Source organism: Puma concolor, chromosome C2, assembly GCF_028749965.1.
Source record: "Puma concolor isolate L17-30 chromosome C2, mPumCon1.1.hap2, whole genome shotgun sequence".
Classification (NCBI taxonomy): domain Eukaryota; kingdom Metazoa; phylum Chordata; class Mammalia; order Carnivora; family Felidae; genus Puma; species Puma concolor.
The window spans coordinates 358,817-376,489 of record NC_141675.1 but is presented as its reverse complement, the minus strand read 5'-3'; the positions used below and the strand labels follow the sequence as shown (position 1 = coordinate 376,489).

The 17,673-nt window shown below is 40.1% G+C and overlaps 1 protein-coding gene across 2 annotated transcripts in view; it reads left to right on the top strand.

Moving 5' to 3' along the window:
• Nucleotides 1-215: 215 nt before the first annotated feature.
• Nucleotides 216-17,673, top strand: part of TCAIM (T cell activation inhibitor, mitochondrial) — a 74,841-nt gene continuing 57,383 nt past the window's right edge. The window contains exons 1-3 of one of the 2 annotated variants that reach the window (XM_086720269.1): nt 216-522; nt 5,978-6,113; nt 14,149-14,302. In XM_086720269.1, the coding sequence (XP_086576395.1) occupies nt 494-522; nt 5,978-6,113; nt 14,149-14,302 (319 nt within the window). In that variant the 5' untranslated portion in view covers nt 216-493. The remainder of the gene's footprint in view (nt 523-5,977; nt 6,114-14,148; nt 14,303-17,673) is intronic. The other variant, XM_025913937.2, reaches the window with a different exon arrangement.

Here is a 17,673-nt window from a genome sequence, read left to right as displayed (position 1 = left end):
GCTACTATAAACATCAGGATGCATGTACCCCTTCAAATCTGTATTTTTGTATCCTTTGGTAAATATCTAATGGTGTGATTGCTGGGTTCTGGGGTAGTTCTATTTTTAACTTTTTGAAGAACCTCCAATATCCATAAAATAACTTACTGGAGTTTTGATTGGGATTGCACTGAATCTATAGATTTCATCTATTGTCCTATAGATCAAGTTGGAAAGTAGTGATATCTTGACAATATTGAGTCTTCCTATTCATGTGCATAGGATATCCATTTATTTAATTCTTTGATTTCATCATCAATTTCACAGTTTTACTCATAGATCTTGTACATATTTTGTTAGATTTATGGATAAGCATTTCATATTGGGAGTGGGGGATGCTAATATAAATGGTAATTTTTAATTTCAAATTCCATTTGTTCATTACTTGTATCTGCTTAACTTTTTAGGTGATTAATGGATGGCTGGCAGTTGATGTATATACATATATTCAGAAATGTTTTGCCACCTGAGACTGGTGAGAAGGTAAGCTGTGTGGTCCAATCTGTAAATAGTGTGGGTGGGGGTATCTGTTATGCATTTGGATAATTTTAACTTATTTTTATTTTTCAAATTCTAAAATTATATTATGATGGAGGGCAGGAACGAAAAAAGAAAAAGAAAATTCATATTAACATCCAGACCCTCCAAGAGTTCATTCAGGGCAGAAGCTGAAAAAAAAATACCATGTTTCAGAATAGTTCAGTATGAAAAATTTAAGAGAAAAAAAGATAAAGATTGTCCTTGGCACAGTTTTTGTCATGTTGCCCTCAAGTCTATGCTGTCATATGGAAAACCACTTTACATTTAAATTGTATTTAATTGTATAGTAAGGTCATTTGATTACTGTATTTGCTACTAATGATATATAATCTAAATCCTACTTCAAGAAAGGATTTGAGTTCAAATATATGAATTTAATTGACATTGTATAATAGGCATATATAGTATAATTGAAAGAGATCAAAAGCCCTGTAGAGAAAAAAAAAATCATACTAAAAAGCAGAACTGATTAAGCATCTGACTTTGGCTCAGGTCATGATCTTGAGGTTCGTGAGTTTGAGCCCCATGTTGAGCTCTGTGCTGACAGCTCAGAGCCTGGAGCCTGCTTCAGATTCTATGTCTCCCTTTCTCTCTGCCCCTCCTCACTCACACTCTATCTCTCAAAAATAAATAAACATTAAGAATTAAAAAAAAAAAAAAAAAAAAACCACAACTGGTCAACAATTACTCAGACATCAAATTCAGTCCTGGCTTCTTGGTAGCCAAGTCAAAAAAGGGGAAAATATTGTTCATTTGGCTCAAAATATATAACTACAAGACAATTTGACCTGCTACATAAAAATATGTGAAGTTTTAGTTTTCTGAAACATACTTGGCAGTAATTAGTTCCTTTAAATAACTATTCTGTGCAAGTAAATAGTTCCTGGCAAAAGGAAGTTGTTTAGAGGAAACACTTTTTCCACCAAGTTGTAAATAACAAGGATTCTCAAACAAAGGGAGACTTTCTCTGACAGAATTCCTGACACAACTGTGAAGAGATGAAGGGGGAGGGGGAGTGGCAGGGAAACAAAGCAACTGTGGGATACAGTGCCCTGAAAAACTGTTCTTCTGCAGATGAGGAGACATTCTTCATGGTGTGGTATTTTTAATAATATTCAACCACAGAAAACCAGGCTAAAGTATTGTGTTTTCATGCTCTGATACAGGAGAGACCATAGGAGCCTGGAGGAATGAGTTCTGTAACATCTCATGGACCATTCCCTTCAGTGATGGTTGCCTCCTCACTCCATGCCTTTGACAGGCAGTGAATAGTAGTGGTTGTAGAATAGAGCCACGCTTTTCCAGCTTGTTTTTATTCCAGCCTTCAGAAAACAGTATTTTAATCATAATCCTTAAAATACAAGTTTCATAATAATAGTTACCCAGTGATATTTTCTTTTTTTTTTAAGTTTATTTATTTATTTAGAGAGAGTATGCACGCGCACACAAGTTGGGGAGGGGCAGAGAAAGAGATGGGGAGAGAAAGAGTCCCAAGCAGGCTCCACACTGTAAGCACAGAGTCGGACACAGGGCTCAAAGCTGCCAACCTTGAAACCAGGAGCTGAGTTGAAGTCAGAGGCTTAACCAACTGAGCCTGAGAAAATATCCAGTGATATTGGGGCGTCTGAGTGGCTCAGTCGGTTAAGCTTCCGACTTCAGTTCAGGGTATGATGTCTCTGTGCTGACAGCTCAGAGCCTGGAGCCTGCTTCGGATTCAGTCTCCCTCCCTTTCTGCCCCTCCCCCTCTCACGCTCTGTCACAGCTCTCTCTCTCTCTCTCTCTCTCTCTCTCTCTCTCTCTCTCTCTCTCAAAAACAAAACATTAAAAAATATGTATCCAGTGATATTTTCTATTGTGCATCCTCTCTTTTTTAATGCTGGTTCATAGCCCAGTAAGTTGATTTTACAGTGCTATGGATCATGATGAACACTGCCCTGGAGTAACTGCAGTGCAAACTCTTTGTTAATTAGAAATCACATCATGTGCAAAACAGATACCAGTAGTGACATTCTTTAGGACCTAATCCCCTGACGTGTTGTTAATGGCTCTGCATTTAACTCAAAGCAGCTTTGCTCTTATAGGTAGGATAACTTTCCTTTTTGGAAAAATGCAAATAATTTGACAGATCTCTCTCTTGCATAGTCTGTTCCACAAAAATTAGAAGGAAATTGTGCACGTATTTTTTAATGTACTTGGGATGCTTCCTCTAGTGCAGAGGTCAGCAAAGTATAGTCCATGAGGCAGACGGGCCCACTGCCTACTTATGTGAGTGAAGTTCTGTGACCGCGGCTACACTCATTCACGTGCTCATTGTGGCTGCTTTCCTGCTATAGCAGCAAAGTAAGATAGTTGTAATACAGGCCACGTGGCCTACAAAATCTAATCTTTTCCTTAATATCTTGCAATTTCAGATTTTCATGTGCTGAATCTGCTCGATTTCAAGCAGTATAATATTGTTTTCCATTTACCTTTCCTTGATTGTTTTGTTTCCTTTCATTAAAAACCTACTATACATTCATTTAACGTACATTAAAAATAATACTTGGGGCACCTAAGTGTCCGACTTTGGCTCAGGTTATGATCTCGTGGTTCATGAGTTTGAGCCCCACACTGGGCTCTGTTCTGACAGCTCAGCGCCTGGAACCTGCTTCAGATTGTCTCCCTCTCTCTTTGCCCCTCCCCCGCTCACACTCTCTGTCTCTGTCTCTCTCTCTCAAAAATAAATAAACATTTTAAAAAATTTAAAAAATAAAAACAATAATACTTGTGCCAGACCCTGTGCTGTGGTGGTTATAAGATACCCACTGAGCTCTCTGGCCTCTCCGGGTCCACCAAAGGATTTGTCCCGAAGCCACGCTTTCCTGGCTGTCAGTGACCAAGCAAAGCAGGAATACTAAGGCTCACTCCAGCAAGACACAGGACTCTGCCAGTGGGCATCTTTGGCCCAGGGACACTCCACTGGCCTACCTGAGCGCTTCTTGGAACTGTGCTGCAGCCCAAGACTTCCTACCCAGTCCTGCCTCCCCTCTCCCCTACAGGTGTCAGACCTAACTCCTGGTTTGAAAGTTCTCCCTACCTTCTCCCTTTCCCAGCACTTCTCTCGCACATCTAAGTGTGTTTGGCTAGTGCTTTTCAGCAGATGCCAACTAACGAACCCGAACAACGGCAAGTACACATGTAAACCATGTTTACAGCCTTCAAGGGTGCATGATAGCTGAGGAGAATGGGTGTGGGTGGAGGAAGAGAACAAATGGAAACATCTCTCACATGTTATGGTATGGTGCTCCAAATATGCTGGGTCCACAGTTTCTGTTTTTAGAGATTAGAAGAAGGGAAGACTGTTTATAGTGAGGATACTAAAGGGAAGTATCTGGGGGAAATGGGCATCTTGCCTTCTGGCACGTAGCACTTACACAATAATTGTTTAGTGAGTGAGTACTGTTTGGGTAGATGGAACTAAGGCACAGGGAGCGTGTTTAGGGCTCAGAAACCACGCAGAAGAAAGGGAAGAATGAGAGAGATCACTGAGAGTTGACCTGAGGTGTCTAAAGAAGTAGTAGGAGGTCATGTTGTAAAGACAGATTGGAAATGATTACAGAGGACTTGAATACCAGACTAAGAAGTGGAGTTTATTCAGCAGGAGTTGAAACACCAGCAGAGGTGTTTTAGCAGGGAATACAGTGGTAGTGGAATTTCAGGAAAATTAACCTGTATGTAATATGGTAGGGATAACACTGGAGGGTAGACGGATGGTGAGGCTATGCAGTCCAGCCCTGTGGTGATAAATGGGGAGCACAGAAAATGGAAAGAAGGAACGGTTTCCAGGGACACTGTAAAGTGAGAAGAAATAACCCACTTCCAGAGCACCCCAAAATGGGGTGGGGGTGTGAACTGCTTTGGGCAGTGGTACCTCTGCAGGTTTGTGCTTTGGCAACTCTGAGAACAGTGTTACCCGAATGACAGAAATAAGGAAGATAATCCTGGATTGAACTGCTTCCTTGCGTTCTGTATCCAGGCAGAGATTAGAAGGAAGACAGTGACCTCTATTCCTTTTTATAGACACAAAATTTGACAGGCTGACAGGACAGCTAAGTGTCCGTGAGACACTTAGAAATGAGAACTGAAACTCAAATGGGGACTGAGTGGAGCCATCACCAATCTTTACTTATGCTGCCCCACTTTGAGGACTCGGGTACCTGTTTACTGTTTCCTTTATTGTTCAGGCTCCTGTTGTAGTCCTTTGTACACAGCCTACATATACTGACTTTGTAAAAGGGTCAAATATATGCAAAAAAAAAAACCCCAAAACAAAACCAAAGGTAATCTGAAAATATGCTGGTGGTCTCCAGATTGTTAGCAAAATCTCATAAATGTTTCGATAATCTCTCATTTTAAAAATATAAAACCTTTCTATAGATTCAACACTGTATGAGACAACACTCATGCTCAATTATCTATGAGGTAATGTATTAAGACAAAAATGTGCCTAATATTTAGACTTCTTTATAGACCATTATGGAATGGAAAAGGTAAAATTATAATGTTCAAAAATAGATGTCGTGGAAGTGCTTCCCCAAAATTGCAAATATTTTCATTTGGATTTAAAACTACACTTTAAAAAAACACTCCTAGGTGAGTTATGCCAGAATCTAAGAATGAGAATGTTAAGTTATCCAACTAAAATAATTTTAGCATGCTAGCAATGAGGAAGTAAACCAAGGGACATCTTGTATCTCTTTTTAAGCATTATAATTTTCAAAATATTTTTCACTATAAAAGATTATATTATTGGATATTGAGGTTTTTTTATCTGAAGAAAAAAATGTTATAGAAAATTGTCATCATCTGTAGTAATGCCATTTAGTATTTCATAATAGGCTTTGAGGGGAAATTTGGAAATTTCATTATTAATTCATATTATTTTTTCATATTGCACCAGAAGAATTTAAAATCACTGTTTTTAGAAGCCACGTGGTACTCACTGCTTGTTAAAACTTTAATATATTTCTTAATTTAATTTTAAATTCTTTTTAAGTATAACTGACATACAGTATCCTTAGTTTCAAGTGTACATCATGAGTCAATGTTTTTATACATTATTAAATAATCTCCCTGATAATCATAGTTAACCATCTGTCACCATACAAAGTTGTTCTGATATTATTGACTATATTGCCTATGCTGTACATCACATCCCCGCAACTTATTTATTTCAGACGTGGACATTTGCTTGTCAAAACTTTTATATATTTCAGAAAACCACAGTTTTGGTTTCTGTCTTGTTTCTATGGTATCTTCCATACATAATAATTTTGATGTTATTGTCACTTTATGCATTGAGGATCTGAGTGTGTGTGTGTCAGTGCCTTGATATAATAAATCTGAATCTTTTTAAAAGGTTATGTCTGGAGAAGATATTTCCACACTGGTTTCTCTACTCAAGAGCTTTATCTGGAGCTGAAGCAGTCAATGCCTTGAGGCCATTCTATTTTGCAGTACATCCAGATTTCTTTGGACAACACCCCAGAGAGAGGGTAAACATTTATTTATTTATTTAACCTTTAGTTCACATTTCAGTTTATTTTATTTCTTTTGACACAGTATAATACAGAGTTTTATAAATTTGAATTTTTCTGTCATGGTGATAAAGTCAGTGTTTTGAATTAATTTGAAATATATATACTGAAAATTGAAAATATAGCTATGGATTTTTTTATGAAATCTGAGGAAATGGAAAATACATATATTGCTCTCTGCCCCCAGTTCCTGACACAAAGCTCCTAAAACCCTTGTAAATTCCTAAGTGGTAGCAGCACCAGAAGCGTCTTTTGTTCTAATGAAGTGACCCTGGGTGGCTCCTGGATGAGGGCTGGTCGCCAGAAAGACCAAGGCATGATTAGAAGCTTGGAATTTTCAGCTCCAAACCTCAACCTCCAGAGAAGAGAGAAGAGCTGGAAATAGAGTTAAAAATTGATCATGCCTAGTGTGGAAGCCTCCATCAAACTCCTGTAGTGTGGGGTTCAGACAGCTTCCAGGTGGGTAAACACATCTACACTGGAGGGTAGGGCTCCCCAACTCTGCAGGGACACAAGTTCCCTGTGTATCTCTTCATCTGGCTGTTTATCTGCATCCTTTACATTCTTTAATACTGTAAACATAGGTAAGTTTTTCACTGAGTTCTGTGAGCCGCTGTAGCAAATTAATAGAACCTAAGGAGGGGGTGCTGCAAATAGCTGGTTGGTCAGAGGCACAGGTGATAACAGGTGCACCTGGCATCTGGCGTGTGTGTGTGTGTGTGTGTGTGTGTGTGTGTGTGTGTGTGTGCGCGCGCATATGGGGTGGGGGGAGAGGACAGTCTTGTGAGACCGAGCCCTTAACCTGTGGGATCTGATACTGTCTCTGGGTGAGTAATGTCAGAATTGAGTTAAATTGTAGGGCACCCAGCTGATGTCACAGAGAATTGCTTATTGTGGGGAAAAATCACCCATTTGGTGACCAGAAGTATCAGAAGTGAAGTGTTTTGTGTGAATAATAAAGGAGGCACACAGGAGACAGACTGAGTTTTTCCTTTATATGGAAGCTGTCATTTTTAATGAAGTCTATAAAGCTATCATGGAAACTCTTTACAGTATTAGTAATCATGTTTTCTGATCAGTTTTCAGAGTAAAATTGAGTGTTAGAAAGAAAATTTCAGGCTTCTATGACCATGGTCCATCCTATTGTTAAGGATGCTTACAAGGGGGGCGCCTGGGTGGCTTAGTTGACCATCCAGCTCTTGATTTTGGCTCAGGTCATGATCCCAGGGTCGTGGGATGGAGCCCTGCATCGGGCTCCGTGCTGAGCGTGGAGTCTGCTAAAGATTCTTTCTCTCCCTCTGCCCCTCTGCCTACTCACACTCTCTCTCTCAAATAAATGTAAGAAAAAAATTTTTTAATAAAAACTAAAATGTAAAGTAAAAAAAGGATGGTTACAGGAAGGTTTTTTAGTCCCCTAAATGGTTTTCCCTTCTGTTGCATGCCACTGATTAATTCCCTACAGCCTCAGTTATTGTATGTTGAAGGAATGCAAACTGAGATGAAAAGGAACTTACAATAAACTTAGTGTGAGGGTCAATATTTTTTGACATTAGATAGAAATTATTTCACTGGTTCTGTTTATCTTCCTTAACATTAATACCTGGTTTAACATGATAAGGAATTTAAAACTCTTGAAAATTTAGAACATTATTATATAATTTTTTTCTACTTGTGGAAAAAAATAATTTTGCTTCTTTGCTCTAGGAAAATATTCTGATTGTGATATTTGATACATATGTTGGCTACTCAAGTTCAGATCCTTTCTAAGTGATTGGTAAAATGAATCAACAGAAAAATAGCCATTACCTCGGGGTTGCTAATTACCCAGTTTTTAAACCCAGCACGTATGCAAAAATTAAGCCTAGTAGTAGGTGAATGTTTTCCTTCCTCCATTGTAGCAGGATTCTCGCACAGAGAGTCATGATACCAGGCTTTGCCTTCCAGGAAGCAACTTTATTCCTGGGGCACTGCTTAGTTGGGTTCTTACCAGAAGAACTGAGGCCCCAGTGCCACATGGCATAGTTTTTAATGTATTTTTTACTTCTTTGTCTTCCATATATGGTAACACACAAACATGCAGTCTGATTAAGTGGTCTCATGTTACAAGGTCCTGAGGGATGTTGTCATAAGCATATAGTCAGATTGCCTTGAGGGTTTTTTTTCTTTCCTTAGGGAGGGGACCCTACCATATTCCCCCCTTTCATGCTCAGACCCCTCTGTTTTGGGTCAAAGAGCATCATCTTGGTTTAGAGGTTTATATTTTTATAACACCATTACATGAGTGCTGTCTTTTTTTTTTTTTTTTTTTTTTTGTAATCATGGCCTCAGTGAGACTGGAGGCAGACTGGGGAGCTAAGGAAGGTAGGATTAAGCACCCTCCCAGAATTAGGAGGATAATTTTTATGAGAGTTTTGAATCCCCTGACAGTTGAGAATCCTCCAAATAATTCCCTGGGGTTTTAACCATTCCAGGCCTGGTCGGGGACATGAGCAGTCCTTTTCATTTGTTCTGTGATCTCTTCTATGACTTTTTCTCATTATCTGTAGCAGCAGTTGCTTAAGTTAAACTTTTTACAAACTCCTCCCTCAGAAGCAAGCAGATAATTTAAGTCCAAGCGATTTTGATAGATAGCATTGCCCATTTGGTTTGTTGCTTGGCTAGTAAGGTAAGAGCCCTGGCAGTTTCATTGGTTGTAATTTCTACAACTGCTTGCACTCTAATCGTATGGTTTAGCATGTAAATGGGAGTATGGTAGCCCCGGGACCATCCTCTGCCCAGGTGGCAGGGCCATAATATTGGATTATACACACAGGAAGCCATTTATTATCTTTTTAATTGCCAATTGGTAAGGCACACTGCTTCCTTTGAGTCTCCCTGTCCCCATACACTTGGACTCCCAAATGTTTCCCTCTAGCAAGTGAGAGCAGGAAGAATGATGGATGAATAGTTTCCAGTACATATGACCCTGACCAGACGGAGGGAAGTACTATATAGGCTGTCCTTCCACATAATCTAGTATAGTCTACCTGGGCCTGCCATTTGATGGCTGCGTCGACATTGTCCCAGGCCTCTCAGAGATGAGAGAAGTTAGACAAGGAATGGGGATCTGGCTCAAGGTGATCTGGGGTCCCCCACCATTGGATTTTCCGGGCAGTTCGGTTATAAAATCTTTGGCCTAGGTATGTTAAGTTTTTAACAGAGACGATGATGAACTTTTTTTCCACCAAGCAAAACATTTTTTCCCAATAACTGAGCTTTTGAGGAGCCAGACCCCGGTAGTAGGACTGGGGTATTTTGTTTCACTATAAGGTTTGTGGGAATCTAATTTTCTAGTCCCTTATGGCCATTGTTTCCCCATGTTGGTACCAATGAAGTATCCTATCCCCAAGAGGAAGGTGAGTGCTAATAGAAACCTCTCCCCACATTTCCGGGTCAGCCTCGGCCAATCCTATGGCAAAGAGTAGAGCAAGAATCACAATAACGGTGAGAAACAAGGCGTGACAGTGCGTCACAGTAAGGAAACAGAAAATAAGGACAGTCTTCTGTTTCACCGGACCGTCCATTCCTCAAGCTTCTGCCGTGCCTAGATCAGTCAGCTTCCAGAGTGACTGAAGCAGGGCTGCGGTCTCCCAGAGCCTCTGGGGTTGCAGATTGCTTCTTCCATATGGTCAGCTTGCAAGGCGTTGATGGATCAGGAAGGCACTCCCAGTTTCAAGATGCGGGCTTCACTCTGCTGTGATGAATCCAGGGACCTACCTCGGCCACCTTTACTGCAGTAGGGGTGGACAAAATGACAGTGAAGGGACCCCTCCAGAGGGGTGTTAGGGGTTGGACGTTTCACTCCTTTATCCATATTGCATCTCCTGGTTTAAAGGGGTGAGCGTCTGCGGTCAGACTCACAGGTAATCGCTCCCAGACTCAGGGGTGTAAGATGGTTAGGGTAGAACCAAGGGCCCACATCTGTTGTCTTAGGGTTAGATTGTCTGTCTCATTTACATTCCCCGCCTTGTACCCTTGATAATGGAAGGAGGGCACCCAAAAAGGATTTTATAAGGGGAAAATCGCATCTGCTTCTTCAGCCTCCCACCTGCAGCTGCAATCTGCCTCCCTGAAGGTCCCTTATCTCTCCCTGCCTCATGTTAACTCTTTTCCTATTCATTCCTCCCCCTGGAATAGGGCCCCTAACTGCCATTAGGGAACAGGGATGATGACCGTTCTGGTTTCTTCAAGCTGATAAGGGACGGTGTAGGGGTACAGCAGTTAGAGTCTACTCAAGGATTGTTCGAGTGGCCCACAGTATGGTTTTACAGGAAGGCTGGCAGGCATGAGGTGGCATAAACATTAGCAGACACAAAGAGAAGAACTCAAAGTAAAGATTATACTGACCAACAAGATGGCATCTTAAGATAATGTCTACAGTTTCCAAACATGTGAAACAGTCTAGGAGAGACCCTGACTATGTAAACAATATAGGTTGGGGAGTCTCTCACAACCCAGGTGATGGAGAAGCAGGAGAGCAGTGGTGACTCTATTTCCAAGAGTTTGGCCCTAATTTAATTTAAAAAAATTTAAAGCATCTAATGCTTGTGAGGTATTATTTAGAGTTTTGCTGAGTATAAGCAGACAGCCTGCTTTATTTTGAGGTGTAAAACTTTTTTAACGGCCAGGAGTTCTATTAGAGAAAGAGTCAAAGCAGCCATTTACCATTATTAATTTGCACAATTTTAGGTAAACCAAACCTGGGTATTATTTTATAAAGCAAAATTTTTATTACTTGTTGTGCCTTTTTTTTTGTTGCAGGAGAAGGCCTTTATTCAGTTAGTGAAAGTATCAATCCATACCAACAGGTGTTGGAATTCCTTTGACCTTGGCATATGAGGGAAACCTAATTGTTAGTCTTTCCTGGATAGCCTTCGGTTCCTTGATTGCCTGAGGGAACAAGTTTGTGGTTGAAAGGATTGTTTCTAAGACACACTTCATAGGCTGACACTACTTGCAGAACTGTCCTTGACAAATTTTTGTTTAGTAAACATCCTTTGGGCCATTTGATAAGGTTTGTCCCTCCCTCAGGAAAGGCCTGGTGCTGTGTTTTAATGATGTTTAGCTCTGTGAGCTTGGTGATAGTAATTGCCCTCCTGTGTTTGTAACCATTCCAAGGGCTAGAAACAGTGTCTAGGAGTCAGACCCCAGTTTGTTTGTTTATTTATCTTTTTGGAGAGTAGGTGGGATTGAGTCTCCTTTAATAATTGATATAGCAGGCAAACTATTTTCCTGAACCCTGATATGCACAGCCTACAATGTCTAGTAATTTCCAAAAACTCACATAACTGTCTATCTGTCCTGGAGTTGGTAGCACCATAGTCTCTAATTCAGTTGTAATGTCCCTTTCTAGCAAGGGAGCAAGGCTCTCTGGCATTATCAGGAAAGAACGAGAAAAAATTAGGTTTCCCCATATACATCCCAGGGGCTGAGAGAAAAATTTAGTTAGACGTTTTCCGGAGATGCCTCTAATCATCATGCTGCGTTTGGATAGTTGGCCTGGAGTGGAAAGGAGGACAGAAAAAGTAGCTCTGGTGTTAAGAAGGAAATCAACCAGTTTTTCTTCTATATTTAGAGTCACCCGAGGCTCTGGGTTTCTGATAGACAGTTGGTTTAGGGGAGTCACCGTGAAGAGCCCCAGACATTGGTTATCTGAGCCCTCATAGATAGAGGTCCCCAATACATTCAGATTACCAGTGATTGTCTCCACATCAGGAGCATGGCTTATGGGGTTTTCATTTTGGTTGTCCCCTCTGAAGATGGTCTCATTTTAGTGCTCTGAATGGCCACATAAATGGCACATTTGAAAATCTGTATATAACTTTTGACTCCCCCAAATTTAACTACTAATAGCCTACTGTTGACCAGATGTCTTACCAGGAATATAAATAATCAACACATATTTTACATGTTATGTGTAATATATACTAAAGTCTTAAAATAAGCTAGAGAAAAGATGTTATTAAGAAATCATGAGGAAGAGGGGTGTCTGGGTGGTTCAGTCAGTTACACAGAGAGTGCAGAGCCACTTCAGGTCCTCTGTCTCCCCTTCTCTCTGTCCCTCCCCTGCTCGTGCCCTCCATCAAAAATATGTATTTAAAAAGGAAATTATAAGGAAGAGAAAATACATTTACTGTGTATTTACCCAAAAAGAGTCTGCGGATAAGTGAGTCTGTGCAGCTCAAATCCGTGTTGTTCAAGAGTCAGCTGTATTTCCGTTTACTCTCTCACTGTGTTTGTGTGCCTCCTCTGTACCAAGCCGTGGGTCCAGGGTTTCTACTGGGACTTGGTCACATAGGTGTGGCGTGTCCTTTCCTTTCTTGTTTAAGTATCTCCTTTTCATGAGGCTCTCCCAGACTGCGCCATTTGAGACTGCCTGCCACCCCACCTTGCTTCCCAGCACTCTGTCCCCCATGCCCTGCCATAGTGTTTCTGCTGCTGTGTGTGTCCCCTTCCCTCACATGTCAAAAACTGGCACCAAGAGGCCAGCTCTGAGCAGGCAGTTCACCCTTCTTGGCACACATGTTCAGTCTGGTCTTCTCTGCACTTGTGCAGGACACCCCCATCCCTCTTCTAGGGAAGCAGACTTAAAGTGCCATCTAGTCAGCATCAGGCCAGGGTCTCAAAGTGAAACACAGTTATCGCTGTTTTATTGTTTCTTCATTTTAACTCCATTGTAAAATACACAAAGCATTTCCAAGTTTCAAAAATCAAAACTAAATGCAAAGCTTACTCAGAAGTCTCACTCCTGTCCCTGTTTCCTTTACCCCATTCCTGTGAACTTCCTGTAGGCAGCCATTTTTATTAGGTTCTTTCTTGGTTGTTCTGCCTATTTCTTTCTGGCAAAAGTAGAAACTTGTAGCAAAACATAATAAGATTTAGTCTTAGCAGGAAATGTACCTTAGTCCACTGGATCACAGCTAAGAACAGCATATTATAATCAAATTAAACAGACAAACAGGGGCGCCTGGGTGACTCAGTCGGGTAGGTGTCTGACTCTTGATTTCAGCTCAGGTCATGATCTCACGATTCATGAGTTTGAGCCCCCCATCGGGCTCTGTGCTGACAGCATGGAACCTACTTGGGATGCTTTCTCCCCTCCCTTCCCTCTGCCCCTCCCCTGCTCACAAGCTCTCTCTGTCTCTCTCTCAAAAAATAAAAATAAAAATAAAAAAATAAAGTGTTCCTAATTTCAGATCACACAATGTGTCTGAGAAGAAATCTACAGTGATAAGAAGCATGGTTACTATTTATGCCGTTCTGTAGAGCTGTTCCTTCACTAAAGGATGTTACTTTTTTCACTTAAAACATTGGAAATAATTCCATGTCAATTCCTAGACTTCTACACCACATTCTTTCTCTCCCTTCTTTTTTGGTTGTATAGTACTCCATTGAATGAATGTACTGTAATTCAACCAATCTCCTCTGGGTAGTCATTTTAAGAGCCATTTATAGAGACAAATAACTTGAAAATATTTTCTCTCAGTAGCTTATCTGTATGTAAACAGCTGTGTGTGTGTGTGTGTGTGTGTGTGTGTGTGTGTGTGTGTGTGTGTGTGGTTTCTTGTGTGATTTTTTTTTTTGTTTTTAAATGTTTTATGTAATTGGATGTATCAATCCTGTATCAGTTTGAGATTGAGCCATAGTTAGGCTTTTTCCACACCAAGGTTATAAAGGAATTCAACCATGTTTTCTTCCACTACTTAGGCAGTTACTTTTTTTCACATCTTAGTCATAAGGAGTTCATTCTGTTACATGTTATAAGACGTGGGTCCAGTTTTATTCTTCATCAGAGAGCTATGAAATCCCAACATTTTTAACACTAAATTATTTAACACTGATAGTAATTATTTAATACCCTCAATAATGTGTTGAAAGGTCAGGGTATAATTGTTTCCTTGTTCTATTTTGCATGTAAATGCCCCTTACTGTTTTGTGTTTTTTTTTTCCCCAGGAAGTCAATGAAAATTCTCTTAAGAGATTAAGTGTCTACTTAGAAAACCTCCAGAAACCAGGCTCCAAGTCTTTGAAACCAACTCAGCTTACATTTTATGTAAGAGAAACAGAGCAGAATTCTTCTGAAGGCCAGGAACCCTTTAGCACATCCGGTATGTGTTCTCATTTCTAGTGTTTCCCTTATAAGCTCTGTGATAAATCTGTTCATTAAGTGTGTTGTTGCCAGAATACCTTTGGATTGAAGACTTGGTCTTTAAAAAAAAAAAAAAAAAGTAGTAATAATATCATTTAATTGTTTTCCTAGAATTAGATTCTATTTCTGGCTACCTGTGTTTGAACAAGCCATTTTTTGTGTTTAAACTTTTTTGTCTGTAAAACTAAAATGTTCCTATTTGTCAACTTTAAAAAAAAATTTTTTTTTAATGTTTATTTTTTTTGAGAGAGAGAGAACACAAGTCGGGGAGGGACAGAGAGAGAGGGAGACAGAGAACCTCAACAGGCTCCAGGCTGTCAGCACAGAGCCCAGTGTGGAGCTTGAACCCCTGAACCATGAGATCATGACCTGAGCCGAAGTCAGATACTCATGAGCCAGGTGCCCCCTTAAAAATTGTTTTTTAGGGGCGCCTGGGTGGCTCAGTCGGTTAAGCGGCCGACTTTGGCTCAGGTCACGATCTCGCGGTCCGTGGGTTCGAGCCCCGCATCGGGCTCTGTGCTGCCCACGCAGAGCCTGGAGCCTGTTTCAGATTCTGTGTCTCCCTCTCTCTGACCCTCCCCCGTTCATGCTCTCTCTCTCTCTGCTCAAAAATAAATTAAAAAAAAAAAAAAATTAAAAAAAAATTAATTTTAATCTATTTGTCCACTTCCTATTTCAGTGTTGTTTTAAGTGTTAAACGTGTTTATAACAATTTACATTTTTTAAAGTACAGCCTATAATCTCTTATTTTGTCCTCAAAGTACTCTGAAGTAGGTAGTGTTTGCCCAAATAAATTGGTAATGTGTGGGGATTTTGCCAGGACTGTGGAGATGGAATATGGGTCTTGAACTTAGGCCTTTCAACTCCAGCTTTAGGCTCTTTTATTTATTTTTTTTAAGTGGTATTTATTTATTTTGAAAGAGAGAGAGAACAAGATGGGGAGGGGCAGAAAGAGAGAGAGAGAGAGAGAGAGAGAAAGAGAGAATCCCAAGCAAGCTTCACACCGTCACCACAGAGCCTTACACAGGGCTCAATCTTCAGAGCCAAGAGATCATGATCTGAGCTGAAATCAACAGACTAAGCCATGCAGGTGCCTTTTGGCTCTTTTTAATCAGTCTTAATATACAGTCTTTTTATTATTATTATTTTTTTTTTTTTAGTATTTATTTTTGACAGAGAGAGACAGAGTGTGAGTGGGGGAGGGGCAGAGAAAGAGGGAGACACAGAATCTGAAGCAGGCTCCAGGCTCTGAGCTGTCAGCATAGAGCCTCATGCGGAGCTCGAACTCATGAACCGTGAGATCATGACCTGAGCCGAGGTCAGTTGCTTTAACCAACTGAGCCACCCAGGCACCCCAATATACAGCCTTCTTTTTGATCCTTTGTTACTACTTTAATCCAGATCCAGAAATACTTAAAATTAAGGGCAAATAAGGGTCTATATTTTCTCTAAATATATACTCTTTTGGTGATTCTTGAGGAAATAACTTTATTTTTGGAGTGAACCTTAAAATAATTTAAAGGTTTACCAGGAGCTTTCTGTGAGTTAAGGTCAAAACAATTAGAAAATGCACTATAATGTTTTTTCTTGAAACAAACTATTAGAAAACTCAAAATGTGATCGTTTTGGGGACCTAGAGTCTATTTCTTGCTCTGCCAGTGACTAGCTATGTGACCTTAATTTCTGGTTCTTCATTATTAAAATGAAAGAGGTGAAATACTGTGTGTAAGTACTGAAGCATTCAGTGAAGACCCTACCTTATACCCGGGGCTCATAAGGCTCTCAGGAGCTCGCATGGAGTGAGGAGAGCTTGGGCTAAAAAGGGCTAAAGCAGGATCTTTATGTTGAAAAACACTTCCCACCCAATCTCTCCAGGAATGAACATTTGATCATGTATCTTCTCTTTGTTTTCTTACCCTCTCATGTTTGAATGTGGGAGATTAGAAATCAGAAATTCCTTGTCTGTTTCTCCATCTACCTCTGATTTGGGAGTTTTATTTAAAGAAAGACACTATTCTTCATTATCCAGAGACAAAAAGTCAACTCAGAGTCCTGTTATGAAAGCACAGCCCTACTGAAGAATGCTGTTAATGATAATAGTAGTCGTAACAAGTAATTATGTTTATCACTCTAAATGACACAGTTCTATTTGAAATTGTAAGTAATTATAAATGTGCTCTTCTTAAGCAGCTGAGATACATTCTTTAGTAGTATAAGACCAAATATTCATAAATACTCTTCAAATAGATACACAGTCAAGATTAGGCTAGGAATTGAAAAACCTCATACTTATGCATAGTTGTCTACTTAGAGTTAATGATTTCTCCTTGACAGATAGAATTTGTAAAGGTAGGTTAAGTCCTTTACAGTTTTTAAAACAATATTATCACCTTTCAGTTTTTATTTGTCTGGGTTTTGGAGAGTCAGGCTCATTTCTAGTCATTGCCACTTTCACTACTGCCATTAACTGGGTTTGTCTTGGATGTTCACCTCACATGGAGTTAAAGAATCAACCAGGTCTATAGGGTGCCTGGATGGCTCAGTTGGTTAAGTGCCAACTTCGGCTCAGGTCATGATCTCATGGTTCGTGAGTTCGAGCCTCACATCAGGCTCTGTGCTGATAGCTCAGAGCCTGGAGCCTGCTTTGGATCCTATGTCTCCCCCTCTCTCTGCCCTTCCCTCTGTCTCTCTCTCTCTCTCTCTCTCTCTCTCAAAAATAAAATTTTAAAAATTAAAAAAAAAAGAATGAACCAGGTTTATTTGTTAGGGAAGGAGCAAACAGAGGGAAACTCAAACTTAGAAAGTTTCACACAGCAAATTAGGGACAGAGCTGTTACTAGACCTAACATCTCATTCATAGTCTAATGTTGTGATTTGTATTTTACATTATCTATTCCTCTTCAAAAATTTTGTTAGTAATCATTTTTGCCTCTGCCGTTATGACAGAGTCTGGAAATCTGACAAGTATTTAAAAGATTTTTATGTTTTTAACCTTTTTATTTGATTGTAAAATTAAGATCACTGATAATTAAGATGGTAACAAGGTAAAATGTTTACTACTGATTTTCAGTACTGAAAGGCCTAAATCGTTTCTTTAGCTCTACATTTTTTGGTGGCCTGTGAGGAGATATACTCCATTAAAACAAGTGGAAGAGTTACCAGGAGCCTTCTGTGAGTTAATGTTAAAACTAGTAGGGGGCGCCTGAGTGGCTCAGTTGGTTAAGTGTCCAACTCTAGATTTTGGCTCAGGTCATGATCGCAAGGTTGGTGAGATCAAGTCCTGCGCTGGCGTCGGGGTCTGTGCTGACAGCACTGATCCTGCTTAGGATT